This window comes from Myxocyprinus asiaticus, chromosome 34, assembly GCF_019703515.2.
Source record: "Myxocyprinus asiaticus isolate MX2 ecotype Aquarium Trade chromosome 34, UBuf_Myxa_2, whole genome shotgun sequence".
NCBI lineage: Eukaryota > Metazoa > Chordata > Actinopteri > Cypriniformes > Catostomidae > Myxocyprinus > Myxocyprinus asiaticus.
The window spans coordinates 7,188,836-7,214,249 of NC_059377.1; the positions used below are offsets into that span (position 1 = coordinate 7,188,836).

The window sequence follows — 25,414 nt, forward strand, 5'->3', positions numbered from 1 at the left end:
AGACAACAACATACAGTGTTTACCGCCCTTTCATTCAACAATGCTTTGAATCAGAGAAAGCATAACATAAAGTGCTTATACTGAGCTTCAAAGTTTTGGTCACCATTAGGGTTGCCACTTTTGAAGTTTTAAAATAAGGGACAGGGAATAAAGGTGGGGTGGGGGGGAATCACGGCCCCTAACCACATCCTCCACAGTTTTAGCAATAAATGCATTGAGTTAATATGCGTTATTAATAAAAATGGTATATCCTTTCTTATATGCTAAAATGATAACTTTCCTGACCCATGACTTAAAAAAAAAAAAAAAAAAACATTATTTATATGTTAAAAATATATTCATTTTAATTTTTTCGATTATTTGTCTTCTTTATCTTATTTATGTATACATTTTGGATGGTTTATACATATATTTTTTTTTAAATGTTATAATTTGTATTTATTTTATTTTTTTCCTTCACCTGTACTTGTCTTTATGATTGTACTCATACATTGTTTAATCTTATTGAACATTTATATAGAAAAAAAACTCCACAGTTTTACCACCATTTGTGGACTTTTCAGACGGTCCCTTACCACACCCTCCACAGTATTAGCACGTTTTAGCACAACGTGTGGACTTTTCAGACGGTCCCTTTTACACCATAGACAAATGTTCTAACTTGTATCAATGTTAAATTGGTGATCTGGAACGATTTCACCGTGACTCCATCTGACCAGCTTAAATACCCATCATTTTATCTTTAAATACGGGACGATCCCGTATTTTACGGGACGGGTGGCAACCCTGATTGTATGGACCTACAGAGCAGAGATAGTCTTCTAAAAACCTTCGTTTGTGTTCTGCAGAAGAAAGAAAGTCATACACATCTGGGATGGCATCAGGGTGAGTAAATGATGAGAGAATTTTCATTTTTGGGTGAACTATCGCTTTACAATTACGTATTCCAGATGTACACACACACATCAAACAGACATCTGGGTCAGGTAGGTGTGCTATCAGGGTAAGCTCTCAGAAATGTACATTTATATTTAAAATAAATAAGTAGATAAAAAAAAAAAAAAGATATCCAAACAAAACATATTTATGCAACAGGCTGCGTACAAAAACACACGTGTGTGTGTGTGTGTGTGTGTGTGTGTGTGTGTGTGTGTGTGTGTGTGTGTCAAGAGAATGATGGAAGTTTAGCTCAGTCTACATCCTTGTACGCGACAGGTAATCTTGATCTGCCTCTATTAATATCACGCTGTACTTTACATATATTGCTAATAAGTTATAAGAATATTAATAAACTTAGAACACTTTTCATGCACGTAATTGTGTAGAGGGGGAAAAGCAGCTCTTATTTAATGCGTTTATTGTTTCTTTTAACGTGTATATGTATGTATATATATATATATATATATATATATATATATATATATATATATATATATATATATATATATATAATTTATTTATTTACATTTATGGTCGAAACAAACGTATCAGCTTTCATTGCCAAAGCATCTCGCGTCGCTGGCGCGCAATGAAGCCGACCCAAGAGGCGTGACCGAACAGACATGACTCAAATCGAGAAACTCATAGGAGGAAGAAGACAGTTCCCAGTCTCTTTGCATATTTAGCCGCTATCCTTTCGGATATTTGCACTGCCAGATTTGCAGAAGACAATAAAAGAGGTAACAGGCCTCGCCTCTTTATACTGCTTCATGTGCCTTTTGTCATAAAGTGCTATACAAGGTATTAGACTCGAGGTGTAACTATTCGCACAGTTATGAATGATTAGAATCCCGCATTTACCGAACTGTGTGACTTTAGCCTCATGAGATCATATTTTAAGACATTTAGGATACAACAAGGGTCGATTTTGCAAGATTGTGAAAGTAGCTGTTCGACGTCTTATTCATGCATGAATTAACTGCCGGAATCTTTCATTCTGATGTCGTCATTGTGTTTTTCAGAACAAGAACACGATTTTAAGCTGAAATGTATTATGTCTGACTATCTGTATTGTGTAGAGATACTATTATTCAGTAACTTTGTTTTGTTGACCACCTGTTGCAACTATTAGAACTTGAAATAGTCCTGTGACGTGTTCTTCTTTCAGAGATTCTTTCCTCATCTAAATGTTGACATGTACAAAGTACAGTACAGTATGTGACCGGTTTACTTTGACAGTTGACCTGTGTGCTACCAATATGAAGATCAGCTTTAAATGAATGATTCATCCAAAAATCTAAATTTTGTCAACATTTGCTCACCGTCATTTTGTTTCAAACCCGTCTGACCGTTAATCTTCTGTAGAACACGAAATAAGTTTAGCATGCATTTTTATATATTCATTATCAAAAATAATAGTATAATTCATATATATTCCATGTGTTTTTCTCTGTAGAATTTCCTGGATACATCAGTGTGTCTTCAGTTCTGACCTGGAATTCCTGTAGCTGTCACTTCTTTAGGATATACTGTACATTCCAGAGAGGCAGAGAAAAGTCAGGAAAACATGCACAAGATGTTTCATTAGATGCCCTTTATAAGTGTTAAACTGTCTGGCTCTGTCTTATTTCCCGCTAATTTGATTGAAGTGCTCCACTTAAGTTCTTAGACGGTGCTCCAGATATCACCATGGCAACAATTGTTATGGAGAAGATCGGTCGACTCTTCATTAACCTGCAGCAGGTGAGGCGAGTTCCCCAAATGCTCACCGACACTTTGCCTTCAATGCCTGGCACCCTACGTGACACTGAGGTGCCCTGTTTTTTCCGTGAGCGATACATCCACTCTGGCTATCGGCCACTCCACCAGAACTGGCGCTACTACTTACTGTCTCTCTTACGCCGCCACAACGAGACCATAAATGTTTGGACGCACCTTGTCGGGGCGTTAGTGATGCTCATAAGGACAGCCCAACTTACTGAGACTGTAGATTTCATCAGTGACCCTCATTCCTGGGCTCTACTCATCCTTCTCTTGTCATCAACAGGCTACTTGACCTTCAGTGCCATAGCCCACTTGTTGGCGTCAAAATCTGAGCTCTGCCATTATTCTTTCTTCTTCCTGGATTATGTAGGTGTGGCGATGTATCAGTATGGGAGTGCAGTGGTACACTACTACTACGCCATTGAAGAAAGCTGGCATGCATGTGTCCAGGGCTGTTTCATGCCTATTGCTGGTCTCCTATGTTGCCTTTCCTGCTTTGGCTGCTGTTACGGGAAGTATCGGAATTACAGTCTGCCTCCTTGGGTTCGTAAAGTAGGTCAAGTTTTGCCTTCAGCTCTAGCTTATGGTTGGGACACCAGCCCTGTGTTTCATCGTTTGGGCCTCTGGTTCCTTTCTTGGGTGAGGGGCGATTCCAGAGACATTCCTGCACTGACCTTTCACTTTGGCCAGGTGGCGTTCTTTCTTTCCAGTGCGTTTTTCTTCACCCAGCCTTTTCCAGAACGCTGGTTCCCTGGTCACTGTGACTTCCTGGGTCAGGGTCATCAAGTATTCCATGTGCTGCTGGTTTTGTGTACACTGTGCCAGATCCATGCTTCATATTTAGACTACCTGAACCGACGACACCTCTACGTTCATCTGCATTCTGGTGGCGAGGCATTGTTCTTTGTTGTTCTGTATATTTTAACAGTGGTCACATGTGCTCTAATAGCCTTATATATGCTTGGGAAAGTAAAAAGATTGCTCGGCTGCCGGGAAAAAATGAAGTAAAAAGTAGGAGGGTGTTTCTTCAACTTGGAACTTTCATGTCCCAGGGGTTAATTTTTATTAAAACAAACAGATTTCAATTTTTTCTTTTAGTTATATTGTAAGGTCTCATTCAAACTGAATTAGAAACTTTTTTACTATGCCTTCAACATTTATTTTTGGTACTTTTCAAATGCCTTTTATGTAGGCCTATAGTTTTGACTGTTTTAGCCTTGACCCAGACTTTCAATGATCCTGTTTACATGAATAGCAATACGCTGATTACTCCCAAAAATCAGCAAAAATCCGACAAACTGTGAAGAGGCATGTGCACAACATGTGCGCACATTGGATAAGCCGGTAAGCATGCTGGTAAAGGTGTTTACATGCAATGCGGATTGGTATAATGGGCAATAATCTGCCTGTCTCGATCGGTTTATTCTAATGCTGTTTATTGCATTTACATAACCACATGTTGTCAGCTTATTGAGCTTAATCAGTGTCACTGAAGGGCGTGCTTGATGTGAAAAATGAGACAAGTGATGATCGAAGTAAAAAAAATACAATAATTTTGTGCAAATAGCATCTACCAAAAAAATAAAAAATAAATTTGAATGTGGAAAAATGTTTTAACGAGACTTTACTTTCTAGAAATCCAAAGGAAAAGTGCCTTAAGTTGAAGAAACACCCAAGAATATTTTGACAGATGCTTGAAGCAACAGTTAACACTAAAATCGCAACTCTCAAATAGTTTTTGGGGGAACTATTCCTTTTAGTGTTAAATGGTAAATTCACCCCAAAATTAACATTTTGTCATCATTTACTCTTCATCATGTCGTTTCAAACTTGTATGATTTTTTTTTCTTTCATGGAAGACAATAGGACATTTTATAAAGAATGTTGATGCTGTGCTTTACCACACAATGAAAGTGTCTGTTAGTGCGTTTCTTTCCGCTATACATTTCCTTTTATGTTTGGAAGAAAGTAAAATAATTTTGCAAGGAAGAAAAACAGTCATATGCTTTTGCAACGATGTGAGAGTGAGAAAAATAATGACAGCATTTTCATTTTTGGGTGAACTATCCCTTTAAGAATGTATATTTTAACAGTGGGCCAAGCCTCACGTATTTAAGTATGAGAAAATTCTCAGTGCTTAAACTTATTGTGTTAGTACTCTTGAATGTATTCATGAATTTATTAAGTGCCTTTCTGAGAGTCTAGTAATTATCACACACCAGCCAGAAAGTTGACCTCTTATGAAGCCAGCATACAAAATTAGTACAGTACTTTATATTGAAAATTTCAATTTTAATTTTATGGCACAAATAAGACCTTATGTACTTATCATGGACAAATGAGAATAGGACATTAATCTTTAATCTATTTAATGTATCACTTGTACTCAAAAGATACTGTATTCTCAGTGCAAGAACACCCTCTGTTGTACTTTTGGAATAATTTGCACCTTAGTTTGCTTTAGAATGAAAGCAACATAAATGACTTTTTAACTGCACATGTTTCTGTAGAGGATAACAAACATTTGCGCTTATTGAGCTTTATTGGTAGTTTGCATTTAATAGCCATAGTCTGATTTTCACTGCACTTACTGGTCTCTTATTTTATTGCACTGTATTGTATTCAAGTACTATGTATGCCAATTAAAAGGGATATTAAATGCACTGATTGGATATCTTGTGATTAAGGCAAGACCTAATTTGAGAGTGCACCTTCTCTGTATTACTCAATTGTGTTTGGAATGTAATACTAACTTACTGAATGCTGTGCAGTATGTGCTGTATACTGCATACTATTGTTTTTTTAAAAACAGTAAGCAGTATGCAATGATAAATGTATCAATAGCAGTATGCTACATTATTGTCACTTGGCCTAATCATGTTGCATGTTCAATTCACTCACTTTAGTAAGCGGCATCTGTTATATGATTGTTTTGCATGTTGCATGTAATCCAATTTTGTGTAAAGTTCTCTTAACTCTTGTCAGTCGGATCAAATAATGAGTCAAGAATGAGATGGGTTTGTTTGTAAGGAATACTAGCGTACTACTTACTGAATACAGCACAGTTTATACTGTAAATTAACCCCTTAAACTCTATGGATTCCAAAGGGATGCGCTATATCACGAAAAAAGTTTGCGCTTAAAACGTTAAAGTCCCCTTATACAAAATTCAGGCATATGAGGTATCATTTGAAAGCTTAGAATCTATTTCAGAGAATACCATCACTTCTGCATTATGTTACATAAAATAACAAAATAAGGCCACAAAACATTTGCGTCGAAAATTAGTGCCCCCTAGAGGTAATGGAGTAGAAATATTTACATGAAAATAAAAGTCCTTCAGATAGCACCTAAATGAACAAGTCATACATCAAATGAAAGCTCTCATTCTCAGGAATGTGACTGTGCAATTTATTTTGTTGCCCTTATACCACCATTTAAAATATCTTAAAAAGAATCAAAAAGTGAAATATGATTTCTGTAAGTTATCAAATACAAACGTCTCTTTTATGTGCTGAAAATTGCTGAAGTAAGCCCCAAGTAGCCAAAAACCTTATATCTACTCTTACCTTTTTCTAAAAAATTTGCCATTTTTTACTTTTCTGTGAGCTTGCTTGGCTAAATAATCCAATGTTATATCTTAAATGTCCAGAACAAAATATGTGGTCCAGCAGGAATGCATGCTAAACAAATCATCAGAAAAATATGTTTTTGACTATTGATAGAATGTTATTGTAACAGGTAAAAGATGGGCAAGGAGGAGGTGGGACCCGGCAGAACAGTCAACATAACTTTAATGACAGACCTGAATTTAAACAAACATAAACACACACACACAGCGTGTGTCTCTCTCTCCCGAAGTGGTATCTCCAGCTCCCCTTTATCTCTCTCTCCCGCTGATTAGTTGACTCAGTGCCGGTCGCGCACCCTCCTCCCCCGCCCGATTCAGGCCGGCTTGCCATCCAGGCTGGCCTACACCCCCCATCTCTGGAGGAGAGACGCTGCCCTTCCAGCCGTTCCGCCAGCTGATGGTCCACCCCGCCTCCTGGGAACCTGGGGAAAGACGAGGGGAAGGAGAGGGGAGAGGGAAAGGGCGAGCAGGAGAGACACAGAGGGGAGAGGGAGAGAAAAACTTGCTCGCCGGTCCCCGGACAAGCCATCGCCTGGTCCTCAGCTGCTCCTCCGCCCTCTGGCGGATGACAGCCGCTCCTTCCCGGATGGACGGCAGCGAATCCTCCAACCCCTGGTGGACGGAACAGCTCCTCCCCTTCCTGGCAGAGGGCAGCGGTTCCTCTGACTCCCGGTGGCTGGCAGCGACTCCTCCAACCCCCAGCAGACGGCCGCGGCTCCTCCCCTGGTGGACGGCAGCGGCGAGGACTCCACGGCAGTGCATCCCTCCTCCTTCCCGGGTTTCGGTACCAATTTAATGGGTTCAGGATGGGCAAGGAGGATGCGAGAACTGGCAAAACAGTCAACATAAATTTAATGACAGAATTGAATTTAAACAAACAAACACACACACAGCGTCCATGTGTGTCTCTCCCAAACTAGCATCTCCGGCTCCCCTTTATCTCTGTCTCCCGCTGATTAGTTGACTCAGTGCTGGCCGTGCACCCTCATGGCCCGGCCACGCCCTCCTCCTCGTCACAGTTATATATCATCACAAAGGGGAGGATCTCAGCTTCTAGTCCACTCAGAGGCAGAGATATTCAATGAAACAATGAGGGTAGTGCATGAACTGAAAATTAGACTGAATGTCTATGGATGAGCACATCTGTGAGGGCATAAAATTTGTTAGAGCGCCACCTACATTTCAGATCTTCAGATTTTTTTAAACGTTATGATTATAGATTATAAACATATACAATATTATTTATGAATAATTGTAGTTTTTTTTTTTATTTGAGTTTCTTTCTGAAAAATAAGACAGATTCTTTTTTTGCAATTAGTCCACAGTATGTGTGAATGGTGAGCTTTTAAATTGGAGTGTGAAAAATTGTTGGTGGCAGCACAAAAATGTTCAAGAGTTAGCATTATGCAACAATAAACATGTCACAAGATTTCAGTTGCATGTAAGTGGCGTCTGGGAATCATCTTGCAAATAAAAAATGTAATTTTGCATTTTAAATCAAGTTTTGTGTAAAAAATGTTCATGAGAGTTTAGTGAAATAATAATGCTGATTTTACTTCCGTTTCATTCATCACAAAAGATCAAGTCGAGTTAATTGCATTGTGTTAACGGCACATTTTGGCAAATGTAGGCCATTCGGATATTCTGTGGGTACAGAAAATGTGCATACTGTGCACAGTACATACTGTAGAAATAGTATGAATAGTCTTGTAGTATGCTATTCCGAACCAGTCTGCACACATTTCTATTACAAATTCTGTAAGTGATATCTTCACAACCTGTTTGTTGTGCAAAACTGTGCTATGGGAACTGCCTGACTAATACATTCTATTAAAGAAACACTGACTTGTTTTTAGATGGGCCTGTGGTTTGATTAAACTCAAAGTGATGCTGAACTGCCCTCTTGTGTTGTGTTTGGAAGGTTCAGCCTATGCAAATAAGAATTGTTTTATTATGTTGGGGCTTATGGCAAGATCATATAATGACAATTGTGTAATACACAAATGTGAAGTGTTGTAATTATGTTTGGGAAAAAGGCATATCTAAGTAAAATTTGAACATCCCATGTGACAGGTTTAATAGGAAACACACCATTGGCAGTGCAGAGTTGTGCTTGGATTGGACCACATTCTCCACTGCCAAAACAATGATAAAGCTTATGTGAATGAACGTCCCTTTTTATAACTGGGTCATTATACAATTGCGATGGTATTACCATCTGAATTTTTTAACTGTATTCATTTATCTTTCATCATATAAACAGTCATTATTTAGTGTTTTAATCTACTAAATGAGATAAAAGATGAATTCATTCGAAAAAATTTTACATTTATTTTAAAACATTGTTTTTTTTATCTTATACTCACTCTGTCTTTATTGTCATGAGGTGTCAAACCACTGACGAATTTCATGAAAGCATTACAAAAACATAAAAGCCACTGATCCCAACATCATTCGTTTTTTGTTTTTTTATTATTGTTTTTCTTTTAAACAAAATTGTTATTAAAAACCTATAATAAATGGCATAACTGGTTAAAACCACAATTCAAAATTACACTTAAAAACGGTTTTGCATGGATTTTCACTAAACAGGATATTAAATTAATTGTCTGTTCACTTATTTTCCTTGTCAATTGAATATTAAATGTTGTTGTTTAGAACCAGCAGCTCAGCAATTCCTGAAACATAATCTAATCTGAGATTGAATCTCAGTGGGATTTACTGTGTAGTATCAACAAAAGACGTTAAGTTAAATAGGGCTCTTTGTGAACTCAGGTCTCAGTATTAACTCCTGCCATTAAATGTAGAGAGAAGTATAAAAAATGATTTTACATACTTTTTAAAGATTATTTACTAAGCTTACAAAAATAATAATTATAATACAAATAATATTAAAACGTAAATATGCATATGCTCAGTCAGGATTTTGGTTTGAGTCTCTCCTTATTGTTCATAATTTTCTTAATTTTTACCATTTTAAGACATGGAAAGGTTGGTTCAGTATTAAAGGGATAGTTTATCCTAAAAGGAAAATTCTGTCATCATTTAGGCCTCCTCACCCTCGTTCCAAACCCATTTTCTTTGGTGGAACACAAAAGGAGATGCTAGGCAGAATGTTCAGTCTCAGTCACCATTCACTTTAATTGAAAAGGAACAAAAGATGAAAGTGAATGGTGATATTGGACTAAAATTGGACTTAAAAATGTATCTGTTTCTCACCCACACCTATCATATCACTTCAGAAGACATGGATTAAACCACTGGAATCGTATGGATTCCTTTTATGCTGACCTATGTAATTTTTGGACCTTAAAAGTTCTGGCCAGCATTCACTTGCATTATAAGGACCCACAGAGCTGAAATAGTCTTCTAAAAATCTTCGTTTGTGTTCTGCAGAAGAAAGAAAGTCATACACATCTGAGATGCCATCAAGGTGAGTAAATGATGAGAGAATTTTCATTTTTGGGTGAACTATCCCTTTAAGTCCAAGGAAACATTAATGTATTTATTTTCAGTGTATTCATTCACAACTTTTTTGAAAATAATTATTGCATACAAATACTTTTAATCATTTAGCAGACACTTTTGTCCAAAGTGATGTTGACTTTGAAGTGAGGAACATCGCAAGCAAACAATACCTGCAGTATCACACTGCCAAGTTTCAATAGTAAGTGGAAGCTAAAGCAGAAGTAAAAATGCCAAAAAGGAGAGAAAAGAGATTACACACACACACACACACACACACACACACATATATATATATATATATATATATATATATATATATATATATATATATATATATATATATATATATATATATATTGTGTATTGGTTAAGATGTGTCCACTCACAATGTAGCCTTTAACATGTAAGGAAACATTTCTTTTTTTACTAGATGGTTATGACTTTTTACAGTCATAAAATAAAACGTTTGTTAAAAACGGTAGAAAGGTTTCACAAAAACATGTTAAACCAACGTTTTAAAAAAAATTACTGGCTCAAATAAATTTTCTTTATTCTTATATTTTGTTATTTTTATATTATTTCTCGCAATACAACATAAATACTGGTATATGCTGTGTTGTTTTGCATTTAACACCTTTGAAACGAGCATCAGTGAATAGCAGTTCTTTATGTAAAATAAGGCGCTGTCTCTTTAAATGAGTGAACAGTGGGATCACAGTAGCGGAACAGAGATCTGCACAAGAGAACGGCCAACTGATCGCCTCAGGACACATACAAAGACACATTACGAGACAACACTATGGGCATCAAACTGTATTACACCACCGTCACCGCATCAAGAGAGGTGAGAAGAAACCTGTTAGCAGGGCGACTAACATTTAAATGCATTGCATGTTGAAACAATACTTGTGAAATGGAGGATTAGGCTCAAGACACACCCAACTGCTGTTAACATCACATCTAGACTGAGCTGAACGCTACGGCGGAATTATAACGCTCATAAATGCATTATTAAGACATGCAAAGTGTAGTAATTGATTGCAAAATGCAAATACAGTGTTTATTTTTGTCGATGTTTAAAGAGATGAGGAAACTCGCATTGCACTGAGAGCGGAAGTAATATTGTCTGTCTCTGCATCTCGCTTCATTCCTCTGCAAATGAATGCAATAACGCTTTCATTTACTAATGTTGCATGAAAGACTGACCTTTATGAGCTGTTTGTTTTGGCACTAGCACTCATTAGATCTGGCGCGTGAATAAAAACAGTCACCACTAAACCATGTACACGTCATGATAGCAAATGAGATTGGCAAACAATGTCCACTTGAAGGATACACTACAGTTGCATTGCCATTCAAAGTCTGTGTGCACTGTGTCAACATCTGTTAGGAATACAGATAATGCGTTTTTAGTGTCAGTATTTCTGAAGTCCTGGGCCTACATGCAAGGCATCCAATGACTGCCAGTTTAAAATGCTTGATTCCATATTGTAGATATTTAATGTATTGTTGGAAACATGTTTAATTTATGAGTCTTTGATTTCCTTAAAGTTTTATTGTTATTTTAATGTAGAGTTAACGTTTAACTTCTGACATTAGGTGTGGTTTCTGCAGATATGACTCCCAACTTCCTGAAGACAGACTTGTCGGATAGTGTTTCATTCTTAATCATCAACTCTGCATTTTAAACTGAGACAGCTGGCTTTTAAAGTAATAGTTTACACAAAAATGAAAATTCTGTCATTATTTACTCCTGTATGCTGCTATTTGATGGAACACAAAATTCTATTTTTTGGAGAATCCTTATACAACTCTTTGTAAACACGGACAGTTTGTAGTGACCATTTCTGTCGAGCTCTAAAAAGGACCATATGACCATAAAAGTAGTCCATGTAGAGTTAACTTATGACACATGCACCAACTAATAGTGTTTGGTGTCAGTGAATTATTTTTGAAACTGAATGGTCTTGTTTCTCGCACAAAGCTATCATATGGCTTCAGAAGACTTGGAATAAAGTGCACAAGTTGTATGGACTACTATGGCCGTATTTTTGGTTCCTTTTTAGCACCCTAAAAATTCTTTGAAATTTCTGCTTTGTGCTCTGTGAATAAAACAACAGCAGGGTTCGAATCAACATGAGGGTGAGTAACCCTAAATGATGCCAATTTTCATTTTTAGGTTACCTACTCATGTTAAAGTACACCTTTTAAAGTGAGCCACATTCATGCATTTTTGATTTGATATGGCTGATAAATTCAAAAGACCAGATGAGAAGGAGTGGCTGTGTTATGTTTCAACTGTACAGTACATACATGACTGAAGCAAATTAACTTCCCCATAATGTTTTTTCAAGATCATGTGACTTTTGAGGAAGTAGATAATATTTTGTCACAAATGACCTTTGTAATAATCACTATTAAAAGATCAATGGAGAGCTTTGTAAAACTTTGCATGATGCGTACATTGCTGCTGTTTTGTTTAGTTTTTTTAGCTTAAAAGCAGCAATGGCCAAGGAAAAAGACTGAGGGCACATCCACACTAATACATTTTTGTTTGAAAATGCATTCATTTAGCTATGTTTTGGACTTCTGTCCACACTGAGACTGTTTTTGTCCAGCTAAATCTGAGCTTTTCGAAAACGCTATCCAAAGTGGATACATTTGAAAACGGCATCTTTGCGTTGTGGTGTGGGTAAGGAAAACGGAGATATTCAAAAATGATGTATTTGTTGTCATGTGATGCAGTCATGTGATCCATTCAACCCAAAACAATCAAGATGGCGGCCCATGTTGTAGTAGCGTTGTTGTGCCTGCTATCCATTTTGATAGCGTTGTTAAAGATAAATGTTACTTTCTACAACCTTCTCATTGCATTCTACGGAGCCCCTAACAGGGCGGGAATTTTTTTGCAATAGTTTTGCGTTCTCTCGCAATAGATTGCATTCCTTCGCAATAAGTTTTGCATTCCCTCGCAATTAGTTTACCATGGTTTTACTTAAGTAACCATATTTTAACCTTGATATTTGTAGTAATATCATAATAATAATACAGAAAAATGAAAACTATGGTAATACAAAAAATGTTGTGGTTATTATGGTTTTACTACAAATACAATGGTATTTAAGCTAAAAAAATTATTACAATTGTGTAAAACAATTGAGAATGTTTAAAATTAAGGTGTTTAAAAATGGGTTTAAACATGAAAGAATGGGCTGATAAGAACATTGTATCATGTACAGTATATATGTATATATGTTTGTATAAATGTATATGTGTCATGTAGAAATGAAGCAGTTAAAGCAAACGCTAAACTTTGTTACGTTTGATTCAAATAATTTATTATTTGTTAGGGTGAAGTTAAATTTATAAATGTTATATAGCCATTTTGCTCTTATTTTTTTTCTTTATTTAGTTTTCTTTAGTTGTGAATAGGACTGTAAATGGAAATATTTAAAGAGAGAAAATAAAATTATAGAGGTAAAAAAGGGTTGGCATGATAAGGTTCAGCCTGTTCCTTTTTGGACAGTTAAAAAAAAAAGGTGATTTTGGATGCATTGAACTGTCATGAACTGTATAAATGCGGAAATAAGTAAATGAAAATAAAATATAAATATTCTATAATAAAAGCATGGTTTCCACCAAAAAACAAAACAGGTTAGCCTACAACAGTCATGGTTACTACAATAGACAAATTATTTCTGCTAAAACTATGGCTACTGTCTACAATGTTACTATAGTAAAACCATAGTTAACCTATGGTATTTGTACAGTAAAACCATAATAACCAAAACATTATGGTTTTTATTACCATAGTTTTCATTTATTTTTTGTAATATTACTACGGTTTTACTACGAATATCAGGGTTAAAATATGGTTACTGTAGTAAAACCATGGTAAATTTATTGCAAGGGAACGCAAAACTTATTGCGAGGGATTGCAAACCATTTTGAGAGAATGCAAAACTATTTCAGAAAAAAAATTCCCACCCTGTCGTTTTAGGAGCTCCGTAGCATTACTTCAAAGTCGATGGGAATTTTACTCGGAATAGCTGTCCGGCAGCGGATCACAAGGACAATTGCGTTTCAGACCGTACACAGAAATGACGCAGGGCCAAGCTTCTTACGTTTTTTTTCTCATGTGCAGTAAGGGGATTGAAGTGTTTTCAGACATTTCGGTGTGGACAGTAAACATTTGGAAAACTTTTGAAAATGGCAGTGTGGATGAAAAACGTTTTGTTAAAGAAAACAGATTTATCCAGACTAATTTGGACGGAGCCTTAACCTTTGACTTTATAACTTGTTCCTCAGGTGAAGTCTCAGCAGGCGGAGGTGATGCGGATTCTGGACAGTAAGACCATCAAGTATGAGTTGATTGACATCTCGGTGGGTGGGGCAGTCCGGGATGAGATGAGGAGTAAATCTGGCAACCCCTCAGCAATCCCACCTCAGATATTCAATGAAGATCAGTACTGTGGGGTAATAAAGACCCTGTTTATTGTGCACGATTCTTTCGAATTTTTCGTAACCAGTTTAAAAACGGTTATTATTTATGGAATGTTTTGTAGAAAATGTTCCTACTCCCTGAAAGATATCCCCGAAATAAGTGTTCTGAGATATCTCACTGGTCAACCTGGCAGCACTAGACTGTGTAAACAGCAAACACAGACACATTCATTGATCAGCCAATCAGAAGACTTTGATATGCCTGCCAATCATTTTGCACATCTTCATAGTGTAGTAGTTGAAGCAGAACATTCAGGTTAATGTCATATTTAGATTTATAACAGTTGTCATTTGAGGGTTCTATTTTGCTACTGTTCTGTTAACAACCGTGAGAAGACGCACTGCTGCTCTTCTGCTCAGTGATGGTCTCAACAGTAGAATGGTATTGGAGAGTGCTTTTGTAAGTTCAACGGCTCAGTCTCTTGGAAGTTCCAGAATGGCTAAAATCGCTTACAGCACCTTTAACAAACCTCAGAGCTCATGGCAGGTCCATCTTTAAAGATGTATAAATTATTGTTAAAAATGAATTTGACTATGAAAAAAAAAAAAAAAGGGAGTTTTTCTTCAGGACCCAGACAGTTGCGCTCTGTTGTTAGATGCATCGATATTCTTATTGGAACTAATACTGATTTTGGGTTTGTTTCTCTTTCTTTCAGAACTATGAAATGTTTTCGGAGGCAGTGGAGGCAGACACGGTGGATCAGTTTCTGAAGATTGCATGAAAGCCAAACCTGGTAGCATCCAACCACCTCTTCCCTTACCGGTCCATTTCCACATTCCCAAAGGGAGGCTGGCCCGTACCTGTCTCTGCTCCGCTGGCAGTGCCTGCCTTCCCATGTCTCAATGCCATGCCACATGCCAAAAATAGTCAACAGAAATGCACACACCCACTCTATACCACCCAATTTCATACGTGGTCAATCAGATTTTCTTTTGTGCTTTTGTTTTATTTCTCTCATGCTTTATCTCGTGTCCTCTCTGGTTCTTGCGCTTCTGACACATAAATGCCACTAATTTGTCTTAATCTTGTTTGGATCAGAGTGATTGGATGGTTAGTAATTAGGTCAACTAAATCTGGGCCACAACCTCTTGTTTATTCCAGATTGAACTAATCCACAGTTCAAGAATCATTTTGTGTCCTGGACCAAAGAGTTAAAATTTAATCAGTGTGCAACATGGACTTTTTATTTCCATCTAGTACTGATAAATCATTTGGAGTGGTTCATTGTAAGTGGGCTGAGATTTATTGTATGTTGGTACTAAAAACACTGGCCTTTAATTTCCAACATGTGAACCAGCTGTATTGGATTTAATATCTCACACTGCATTGTATCGTTTCGTTTAGCAGTGTTCAAGCCACAGGTATGCTGTTTTAGAGAGTTTCCGCTTAACATTCCCAAATTCATTGATTGAAAAGTGTTCCGTTGCGTTAAACTGTGCCAATATGTTTCTGTACAAATGTGTTTTCCACTTTCCACATGGGCATATTTCTCTTTTCTCTGATGACAGAACTTGAGCTGCGGTTAGAGACACTTTTTTTTTTTTTTTTTTTTTTAAAGTCTACAGCATCTAAAATTCTGTGTTTTTGATGGTTGAATGTAGTGCTCAGGTCACATATCACCCTGAAATCAAAACATAACATAAGACATCATATTTTGCATAAAGAAAATTAATCCAAATTTAAAACCATTAAGATTTTTTTTTGTATTTTGTGTATTGTTTTCATAACAATTCAGCACATTTTCCACTAAAAATTTAATTACTGTAATGCATCTGGACAGTTTGAGTGATTTTCATTCATTTCAATGGTGATTCATTATGGTAATAAAGTTTTTTGCATTACGGTAAAAATAATTTGTGGGAAAATGCCAAAAATCATACTCGTCCGAAAACGTTCATGCTAAATATTATGTCTTATTTCCTTCTTTTGATTTTGGGGTGAAATATGACCCAGACAAGATCTTGACAGATTTCATGAGATTCACCCCTAAGTCTTATAGCAGAATATGGAGGAATATGTGAGGAACATACTCCACTCCTGCTATACCACAGAAATTCATCTCACGTTATTCTGGTAATGCACTAAATGTTGGGGTTTCCATAATCAACAAGATAAACATTGCTTGAGCTTTTGATTAGCTCAGTATTTCTGCCGCAACTGCAGTGTTCATCATCTCGCAGTAGCGAAATCACTCCATGTAGCATAATTCACAAATACACGTTATTCCATCAAGTGTTTAATGTCATTAAATGGAGTTCATTTGAGGTTGTAGCATTGACATTTTCAGCAGCTTATCCTCAGATGTATTATGTTGGTCATAGTGGTACTTGATTTATATAGTTGGCACAGTCTTACAATCTTGTGAGTCATGGTCTGACGTTTTGACTTAATCTTGCATCCCTAATGTTTGCTGCTCCCAGTGAGTCTTAAATCTTCTATCTCAAGTGTCAGTTTTACTGTGAACGTAATAATGGGTTGGACTGACAGCTGGTTCATGAAATGATTGTGATCTTCCTCTGTCATTATTGTTTGTAATGATTTCTTGTTGTCTCTTTATGCTGTACTGCTTTGCTTTTGCTTTTGCTTTTGGACCAACACCATTTTTTGGCCATATTAAAAGAATGATAATTAGGGAAATGAATGCTGTTGTCTTCCAAGAAGATTGTGAAATTGCAATGTGTGGGTCCAATAAAAGTGCAAAAGAAAATATGTCCCCCACCCAATAAAATTGCATATTGTTGTTATAGAATGTTTAAATTTATTCTTGTAATGTCAGACGATTACATTTTTTTAATCACGATTAATCGCAGATTTGGAAAATGCTGAAATTTTACACTATATATAATACTTTTCCTGTCAAAATGCATTTATTTCCATTTTAGGAAAGAAAACAAAACAATATTTAACAATATAATACTTTATTAACATTTTCCAAACAAATTCTTCCACAATATAAAGACAATGCTCTAAAATATCACCAGTTAATGTAACATTAAACATTTCCCAAAGACTAAGTGGGAGTTTGATTAATTGAAAGAACTAGTCCCAACATAGGTTGCATATTCATTGCGATGGGCATTAAATCTCTTAAACTCTCATCCTCCACAATTTTAATCTGCTGGTAGACTGTGGCTATCTGCTTTCCTACAGCAATCATGAAGCTTTATTCATGTTTCACGTCAGAATGTCAGCACCAGCATCAAATGATGCTTTGAACTCCACATGAAAAGTGCTTGCAGACAAAAACGTCTCATTCTGCGTTTTGGTGATAGTTAAGACTTGACGTACTTCTATGGTAATTACAATGCTCCTTACGTGTGATAGAAATCAAGTATTTCTAGCCTAAGTCCCAACTGGGCTTGATTTGTACGTCAAATAGCGCTAAGAGGTCCATTCTCCATCATTTGAAGCGCTGTTGTGTGTGTTTGAAGTGTGTGCGTCAGTGAAATGACTCCAGGCGAACACATCAACACATTATAAAGTTTCTGCACTTCTATCAATTGTTTATGCTGGTTAATACTGTTATACGTAAATGCGTTAATCGTGATTAAGGAAAGTTTATTAATTAAGTGACATAGATATAAGAAAAACAAGCAGTTTTCACACAAGAGCAATATTAGGCTATGATTAACACTATGCTAATTAAATGTGCACTCAGTAATTTTTTCCTCATTAAAAAAGTTTAACTCCCAAGACATGAATTGTAATTGTGCAATATATGTATGAAATCATGACCACTCACATAAAAATGAAGACTCAGTCATATCAGTAACCTTATAAAAGCTGTTTTATTCTGCCATTTTAGAATCACATGACCAGGTAAATACTACTAAATTAATCTCATTAACCGTCCTGTTATTTGACACTTTCACTCATTAATTAAAGTAAACATGGATGACTGTGAATACTAAATTTCTACAATGGCATCTGAAACTGAAAACTATTGATTTTAAATGATGCTGCATCCAAGCCGCTAGGTGTCAGTGTAAGTCCAAGATGACACAACGACAAAAGTTACTTAGTGCACCTTTAAGATAACTTTAATTTCCCTATACTGTAACACAATTTTTCATGATAAAACCTTTGTCAGTCTCTACTGCAAATGCAATGACTGAAAATGGCTTACTTGAATGTTTCAGAGGTTCAAACATAAAAATAATTGCATAATGATGACTTCATAGACATGGAGAGAGTCCTATGTGACAAGACATACAGGCCGTGTTAATTAGTTTGACTGGTGAAGTATGTGTAGCCTTGCTGTTAAGTGCAGTAATGCATTGGCATCTAGTTGACTGCGTTAAACAAAAAGCCCGGTAGTGTTCTCGATGATATGTTTGTATTTTGCATATAATCTTTGCACCTGAATTCAGCAGGGAGGATATTGACACATGATCAGGCAGCTGTAGTTAATAATTCATTAACACTATCACATGTGCGCTCACTGGAGCTGCATGAAGTAGGCTGTATCAAACCACTAGAATGGCCATTAAATACACATAACCCACCATAAAAGGCTTTGTGGAAATTTTAAAGTAACTTTGCAATTAAAAATTGTTGAATGGGTTACTGAAATTTGCTGTAAATCTGAATTTTAGTCATTTCTCATCAAATGGTTTATGGGCATTCTTAGTTTTTTTTACAAATCTTTATACAGCAGTTTAACATAGGCCTGCATTTATCAATTTGGGACATTTCCTGTTAACAATTTATAATAGTGTCATAATATGAAAGATAGTAATTTATTATTAAAGTAATAAAGACATTTTTAAACTGATCTTCTACAGAGTAAATATCATCAATATCTTATATCTAGGCCTATATCTTTATAATTTAATAGGTTTATAAACCTTATCTGTTTTCCATCTTTTTAATGTTTCTTATTTTACTGTATGTTCCAAATTTTTACTGTTCAATTCATTGTATTAAACTGCTGCTAGTTTTTAAATGGCTGCCAATAGTGTTTTATGCTGGATTAAAGGGATAGTTCACCCAAAAATGAAAATTATCTCATCATTTGCTCACCCTCATACCATCCCAGATGTGTATGACTTTATTTCTTCTGCAGAACACAAACAAAGATCTTTAGAAGAATATTTCAGCTCTGTAGGTCCAGACAATGCAAGTGAATGGTGGCCAGAACTTTGAAGGTCCAAAAAGGTAGCATAAAAGTAATCCATAAGACTCAAGTGGTTAAATCCATGTCTTCTGAAGCGATATGAAGGTGTGGGTGAAAAACAGATCAATATGTATGTCCTTTTTAATTTCTTCAAATTCTGGCCACCATTCACTTGCGTAATATGGACCTACAGAGCTACAGATTTTCTTCTAAAAATCTTCATTTGTGTTCAGCAGAAAAAAGAAAGTCATACACATCTGGGATGGCATGAGGGTGAGTAAATGATGAGAGAATTTTCAGTTTTGGGTGAACTATCCCTTTAATGGGTTTCAGCTTTAAACGTTCAAGGAGAAATCGAAGGATCTCCTATCATTGAGCAATTATTTTTAAGCCAACATGTTTAAATTTAAAATTGTCTGATAAATGTCACTCTTCTGCTTTACCCGTTTCAATTGGAAAGTAAAACTGTACAGGCCATACATAGAAATCATAATTTTATAATTTCACTGTAAACAATGTTGATTCAATACTGATTCTCGCCTCATGGTGGCGCTGTTAGATAGCATGACTTTACTATAAACATTGACACGTGCTATGAGTCTTTTAAAGCTGTTTTTGCATTAGTAAAGACGGGACGGTTTGGAATTCTACATACCTTCAGCATAAAATATTTGAACGATAAAATAAGCTCAGTAAAACAGCAACAAACTCAAATGAATCCAGAAAACACATGAATGTAAAATGAGCAGTCTGTGGATGGGCAACGTGAGTTTTACAGATACACTCATATACACATTGTTTTCTATATCCATATATGTGTACTAGGGCCATTTTGAATCCATTTCACAACGGAGATGTCAGAGAACATGGCAGTATCAGTATCAGGTGGTAAGTTCGTGGTTTGTATATTGATAGTTGGAGCCCTACATGAATGAAGAGTTCATCTGCAGAGCTTTTGCTCTCATGGGAGAAACAGTGCTGAGAGTAAGACTGATCCGAGACAAAATAACAGGGTGAGAAATTGTACTATATACTAATATCATAATTCTCTCTCTATAAGTATATGGGGACAGAAACAACACTTAAATATGCAGGAATATCATTGCACAGTAAGTATCAAAACAAGATATCAAAGGAATGTCTACTGCATACACGATGTCAGAACTTCTTAGAACTAATGTTTGGCAAAAAGAAAGAGTCCACATACCCTATATGTCTTGCTTTATAATTTCTTACCTCACAAAATGCAATGATATTCATACATTTTAAGTGTGGCTTAAGTGTCCAAATACTTTTTGGGAGCACTTTGTCTATTCAGCTGTATGTGTATATTCCTCATCATTTCATAAAGTGTCAGGTTGATGGTCATCTCTCTAGGGAAGCTGCAGGATATGGTTTTGTGGAGCTGATGGACGAGACGTCAGTAGAGAGATGCCTGCGCAAAGTCAATGGAAAACCTTTACCTGGTGCCACTCCTGTAATCATTCACAACACACTATATAATCACTCACAGTGATGATCAATTCATATAGAGAAATATATGAGTTACACACTACTAACATAATCTCACCCTAAATGACAGTACATTGTGATATTTTACAGCCTAAGAGGTTTAAGTTGAGTCGTGCCACTTATGGGAAACACGGAGAAAGCCGGTGAGAAATCCATGAACTTTTTTTATATTCCTTAAAGGGATAGTTCACCCAAAAATTTAAATTCTGTCATCATTTACACATCCTCATGCCATCTCAGATATGTATGACTTTCTTTCTTCTGCTGATCACAAATGAAGATTTTTAGAAGAATATTTCAGCTCTGTAGGTCCATACAATGCAAGTGAATGGTGACCAGAACTTTGAAGGTCCAAAAAGTACATAAAGGCTCCATAAAAGTAATCCATAAGACTCCAGTGGTTAAATCTATGTCTTCAGAATCCATATAATAGTTTTGGGTTAAAAACAGATACATATTTAAGTCCCTTTTTACTATGTGAATCGCCAAAAGAAATTAAGAAGAGTGTGAAAGTGAAAGTGGGGATTTATCATAAAAAAAGGACTTAAAGGTGCTTTAAACAATTTCAGCTGTTCTAGATCGCTTTCCCTAAGATGAGCCGTTGGATTAGCAACACCCCTTTTCCCAAAACCCCGCACTCCAAAGATAACAAATTAGCTTTATTGTGACCGACACGAGCAGAAATGGTTGTTAAAAATAACAGCAGCAAAATAGCGCCCTCAACTGCCAACTGTTATGAGCAACATGGCATAAAAATGTAGAAAGCGTCATTAACCGCGGACATGTTTTTGATGGCTGTTTACAGAGTACAGAGATTTTACAGAGACCGGTGAGATATCTCAGGACCCTTATTTCATTCAAATCTTTCAGGGAGTAGTAAAAGTCTTTGCATACCTTTCCATGAAAAAATCGCTTACAGCACCTTTAAATCTTGATCTGTTTCTCACCCAAACCTATCATATCACTTCTGATATAGATTTAAGCACTGGAGTCTTATGAATTACTTTTATGCTGCCTTTATGTGCTTTTTGGACCTTTAAAGTTCCGGTCACCATTCACTTGCATTGTATGAACATACAGAGCTGAAATATTCTTCTAAAAATCTTTGTTTGTGTTCAGCAGAAGAAAGAAAGGGGCTGTCGCTGTCCTTTTCTGCATATCGTGGCACCATTTTCCAGCCCTCTTCAGCCAGTCGCGGTCCGTTCGGCATAATGCGGCAGCCCGTTTCAGTTTATCGCCTCCTGTTCTGCCCCGTTACGCTGCCAGCCCTCCGGGAAAATTCCCGGTTCTCCCTATGGCCAGTCCACCCTTGGTTAAAGGAATATTCAGGGTTTGACACAAGTTAAGCTGAATCGACAGCATTTGTATTGTAATATTGATTACCACAAAAATGTATTTAGACTTGCCACTCCTTTTCTTTAAAAAAGCAAAAATGAAGGTTTCAGTGAGGCACTTACAATGTAAGTAAATGGGGTCTATCCGTAAACATTAAAATAATTACTGTTTCAAATGTACAGCCACTAGGTGTAAACTATATGAATGTTAACATGATTTTAGTGTGATAAAATCACTTAGTAACCTTTTCTGTGTAAAGTTATAGCCAATTTTACAACTTCATTACCATGACGATGAATGTCAACAAACCCTAAAACAACTGTAAAAATGACGATTTAAACAACTGTACATTTCAAATAATACATGAGTTTTAACAGAAGAATTAATGTGTGTTTTTATAAAATTATAAGCTTCACATTTCTGCCTTTTAACCCTCAAAAAAATTGGCCCCATTTACTTCCATTGTAAGTGCCTCACTGTAACAGATTTTTTTTTTTTTTTTTTTAAGAAAAGGAGGGACGAGTTGAAATAAAATGTTGTGGTAATCAACATTATGCCACAAATGCTGTTGATTGAGCTCAACTTTTTATTGAACCCATAATATTCCTTTAATAATGATAAAATTAGTACAGAAATGACAAAAAAATGAGGGTTGGGGTGCACGTGTATATTCCTTTGGAAGCGGGGTGGGGGGTTGGGAAAGGAGAGTTGCGCGTGTCTTAAGTTCCAGCACATTTCGTTAGGGTTATGGTTACAGTTAGCGCCATGACGATACAATTCAACCCTTTGATTCACTTACGTGTGGGGGGCATAGGGATAATTGCAGGGGGACAAAGCTCGCCCCAGCACCACCCTAGATCTGGCCCTGTTTTGGTGTTTGGACCCCTAATAATGCTTTACAGAGCTCTACTGATGTACATTTCTGAAATCCATAAACTAGAAACTGTACGTATTGCACTAAATGAAGAGCCTCATGTGTCGCTTATTCTTAATTAGAGTGTATTTTTGTTGTTTTTATGTGAATTTCTTTTTTTATTTTCCCCCATTTTCGGGAAACCATTAGTATATAATGCAACAAGAGGTGCTGTTTTTAGTAATAGACTTACCTATCCTGGTGTAACAAAATAAAATAATGATGCTGCCACCTTTATAAGTTTATGTTTGTGACCTGTAGTTCTGCTCTAAAATCATAGGCAAAAATTGTCATTCCCCCTGTACAAAATAATGGATTATTCTGTAAATATGAATCCATGGCATTTAATATTTTGGCTTTCATCATCATTTATGTTTATCTTTCACCAGTAAATTAATTATTACAATTTTGAGCTGGGGATCTCTGGTTGAGTTCACACACAGAATGACCCAAATGCAATTATAGTTAATAAAGCACTATAAATGTGATCATTTCAGATTAGATAGATTTACAGATGGATGGCTGCATGGATGGATGGATGGATGGAAGAAAGATTAGATTATTAAGTGATTCATTATATCCCTATTACTGTAACTGAACATGTTGGTATCACGGTCACACTGCTGTCTCCTGCAGATCTTCTTTCTCCCTCTTCGTATCGGATCTAACTCCAGATGTGGATGATGGCATGTTGTATGAGTTCTTTCATTACCATTTCTCATCCTGCTCCAGTGGGAAGATCATTCTGGACAGCTGCGGATTCTCAAAGTGAGACGTGACATCTGGCTTCCTGTGTACAGCTCTTCATTTCCATACATTTCCCTCTGTAAATGTTGACTCTGCTGGTTGTAGGTGCTGCGGGTTTGTGACTTTTGAGAGTGAGCGAGATCAGAGACGAGCTCTGGCAGACCTACAGGGTGCATCTGGACTTGGGAAGAAACCTCTACGTCTCAGTCTGGCTACAAACAAACTGTGAGTAGTGATGACGGTAGTAAATTGTTTGTGTGTGTGTTTGTACCCAGAAAGAAGCATTACTTTATGTAGTCCAATAGTACTGTTTTTTTTCTATTCCATATTTTATTTTCTTGTTTTGACTATTTCAGAAAGTGTGTAGTTAGGATGCAACAATGATTTGTTTGCGGTAATGGCATTACTTTTATCACAAAAACTGACATATAATGTATTAAATTCACCATGTAATCTCTAGGAAGCAGAAAGAGTCGACAGAGAGCCAAGATGGGCAATTCTCTGCAGAAAACCACAATAGTTATAACTTGTATCTGAAGCAGTACTGTTACACACAATACGCCAGCCATTCCACTACATATGACTGGAACTACAATTACAACTACATGCATTATACTCAAGACGTCCCACAGGTAGATGAGATTTTATTAGAGCACTGTTTTGCAGGTGATGTTCAAAGACATAAACAAATAATAACAATAAATAGTAAAGAATTTTATTTGTAAATGCTTTATCTTACATAGGGCCATGAAGAGATGGAAGATGATATCCTTGAGTGTAAGTCTTTATTTGCATATTGGATCAGAGGAGTTATGTGATTTTAATATTTTTCCCCCCTAAATGCTATCAAAATAGTTGATTCTTTTTTATTGGCTTATTAATTCACAAAGCACAGCTGTGGAATTGAACAGCTATTGTAGCCTGGCCTCATTATGTTTACATTGTATATTGTGAATGAGCTTTAATTGCACTAAAGTTACTGTAACACCTGTATCTCATTTCTCTCTCTTGCAGACCCAGATTGTGAGATAAATGTGACAGAGGCCAATGAGAGATTTATGGACCAGAGTGAAGAACTGTACAGTGCTCTGATTGGATGCGTCTTCCAGCCTCCAGAGTCATGGGACGGGGTCACCTGTAGTGTTACATGTTACTTACCAGAGCCAATTTATCAGTATGAGGAGATGGACTGAGGATGCCAAGCACCAATTATTTGAGTGTGAAGACGAATTAAATATAGGAATGTTATTTGACAGTTTTTTTTTTTTCTTCAAAGAATGCAGCTAATGCAGATGTATATCAGTTATTTGTCACATTGCTGTAAATGTGATAAATTCAGTGATTTTGTTTTCTGGCAATTCTGTTTGTCAGTATTTTGCTTGTGTTATTTTTTATGGTATACATACAGAAAGCAGTCAGTAAATTGAAATAAAAAAGTTTCAGTTTAAATAAATTATCCATCCATTGTTCTGTCTAGCTCACAGT

At 36.4% G+C, this 25,414-nt stretch overlaps 3 protein-coding genes across 5 annotated transcripts; all 3 read left to right on the top strand.

Annotated features, from left to right (window-relative positions):
• The first annotated feature begins 668 nt into the window (after positions 1 to 668).
• paqr7a (progestin and adipoQ receptor family member VII, a) lies at positions 669 to 8,777 on the top strand. Of its 2 annotated transcripts, none has more exons than XM_051671962.1 (2): positions 669 to 885; positions 2,396 to 8,777. In XM_051671962.1, the coding sequence occupies exon 2, from the start codon at positions 2,629 to 2,631 to the stop codon at positions 3,709 to 3,711; it is 1,083 nt and encodes a 360-aa protein (XP_051527922.1). In that variant the 5' UTR covers positions 669 to 885; positions 2,396 to 2,628; the 3' UTR covers positions 3,712 to 8,777. The 2 variants fall into 2 exon arrangements, with proteins under 2 accessions (XP_051527922.1, XP_051527921.1); XM_051671961.1 differs by lacking the exon at positions 669 to 885 and adding an exon at positions 1,530 to 1,679.
• A 1,703-nt stretch (positions 8,778 to 10,480) lies between these two features.
• On the top strand, positions 10,481 to 17,055 carry LOC127425727 (SH3 domain-binding glutamic acid-rich-like protein 3). The gene is made up of 3 exons (XM_051671992.1): positions 10,481 to 10,646; positions 14,111 to 14,278; positions 14,962 to 17,055. Exons 1-3 carry the CDS (start codon positions 10,602 to 10,604, stop codon positions 15,025 to 15,027), a joined length of 279 nt encoding a protein of 92 aa, XP_051527952.1. The 5' UTR covers positions 10,481 to 10,601; the 3' UTR covers positions 15,028 to 17,055.
• Positions 17,056 to 20,043: 2,988 nt separating this feature from the next.
• On the top strand, positions 20,044 to 25,365 carry trnau1apa (tRNA selenocysteine 1 associated protein 1a). 2 transcript variants are annotated; one of them, XM_051671979.1, is made up of 9 exons: positions 20,044 to 20,187; positions 20,338 to 20,435; positions 20,800 to 20,899; positions 21,025 to 21,077; positions 23,819 to 23,950; positions 24,035 to 24,154; positions 24,390 to 24,561; positions 24,673 to 24,706; positions 24,944 to 25,365. In XM_051671979.1, the coding sequence occupies exons 1-9, from the start codon at positions 20,164 to 20,166 to the stop codon at positions 25,120 to 25,122; spliced, it is 912 nt and encodes a 303-aa protein (XP_051527939.1). In that variant the 5' UTR covers positions 20,044 to 20,163; the 3' UTR covers positions 25,123 to 25,365. The 2 variants fall into 2 exon arrangements, with proteins under 2 accessions (XP_051527939.1, XP_051527938.1); XM_051671978.1 differs by having other exon boundaries at positions 20,049 to 20,899.
• Positions 25,366 to 25,414: the final 49 nt, after the last annotated feature.

Excerpts from the sequence above, each read along its gene's own strand:
- paqr7a (XM_051671962.1), top strand. The coding sequence starts at position 2,629 with ATGGCAACAATTGTTATGGAGAAGATCGGTCGACTCTTCATTAACCTG.
- LOC127425727 (XM_051671992.1), top strand. The coding sequence starts at position 10,602 with ATGGGCATCAAACTGTATTACACCACCGTCACCGCATCAAGAGAG. Across the intron at positions 10,647-14,110 it reads CCGTCACCGCATCAAGAGAG|GTGAAGTCTCAGCAGGCGGA; the intron begins GTGAGAAGAAAC and ends CTTGTTCCTCAG. Across the intron at positions 14,279-14,961 it reads ATGAAGATCAGTACTGTGGG|AACTATGAAATGTTTTCGGA; the intron begins GTAATAAAGACC and ends TCTTTCTTTCAG.
- trnau1apa (XM_051671978.1), top strand. The coding sequence starts at position 20,672 with ATGATATTCATACATTTTAAGTGTGGCTTAAGTGTCCAAATACTTTTT. Across the intron at positions 23,951-24,034 it reads GACAGCTGCGGATTCTCAAA|GTGCTGCGGGTTTGTGACTT; the intron begins GTGAGACGTGAC and ends TGCTGGTTGTAG. Across the intron at positions 24,155-24,389 it reads AGTCTGGCTACAAACAAACT|GAAGCAGAAAGAGTCGACAG; the intron begins GTGAGTAGTGAT and ends TGTAATCTCTAG.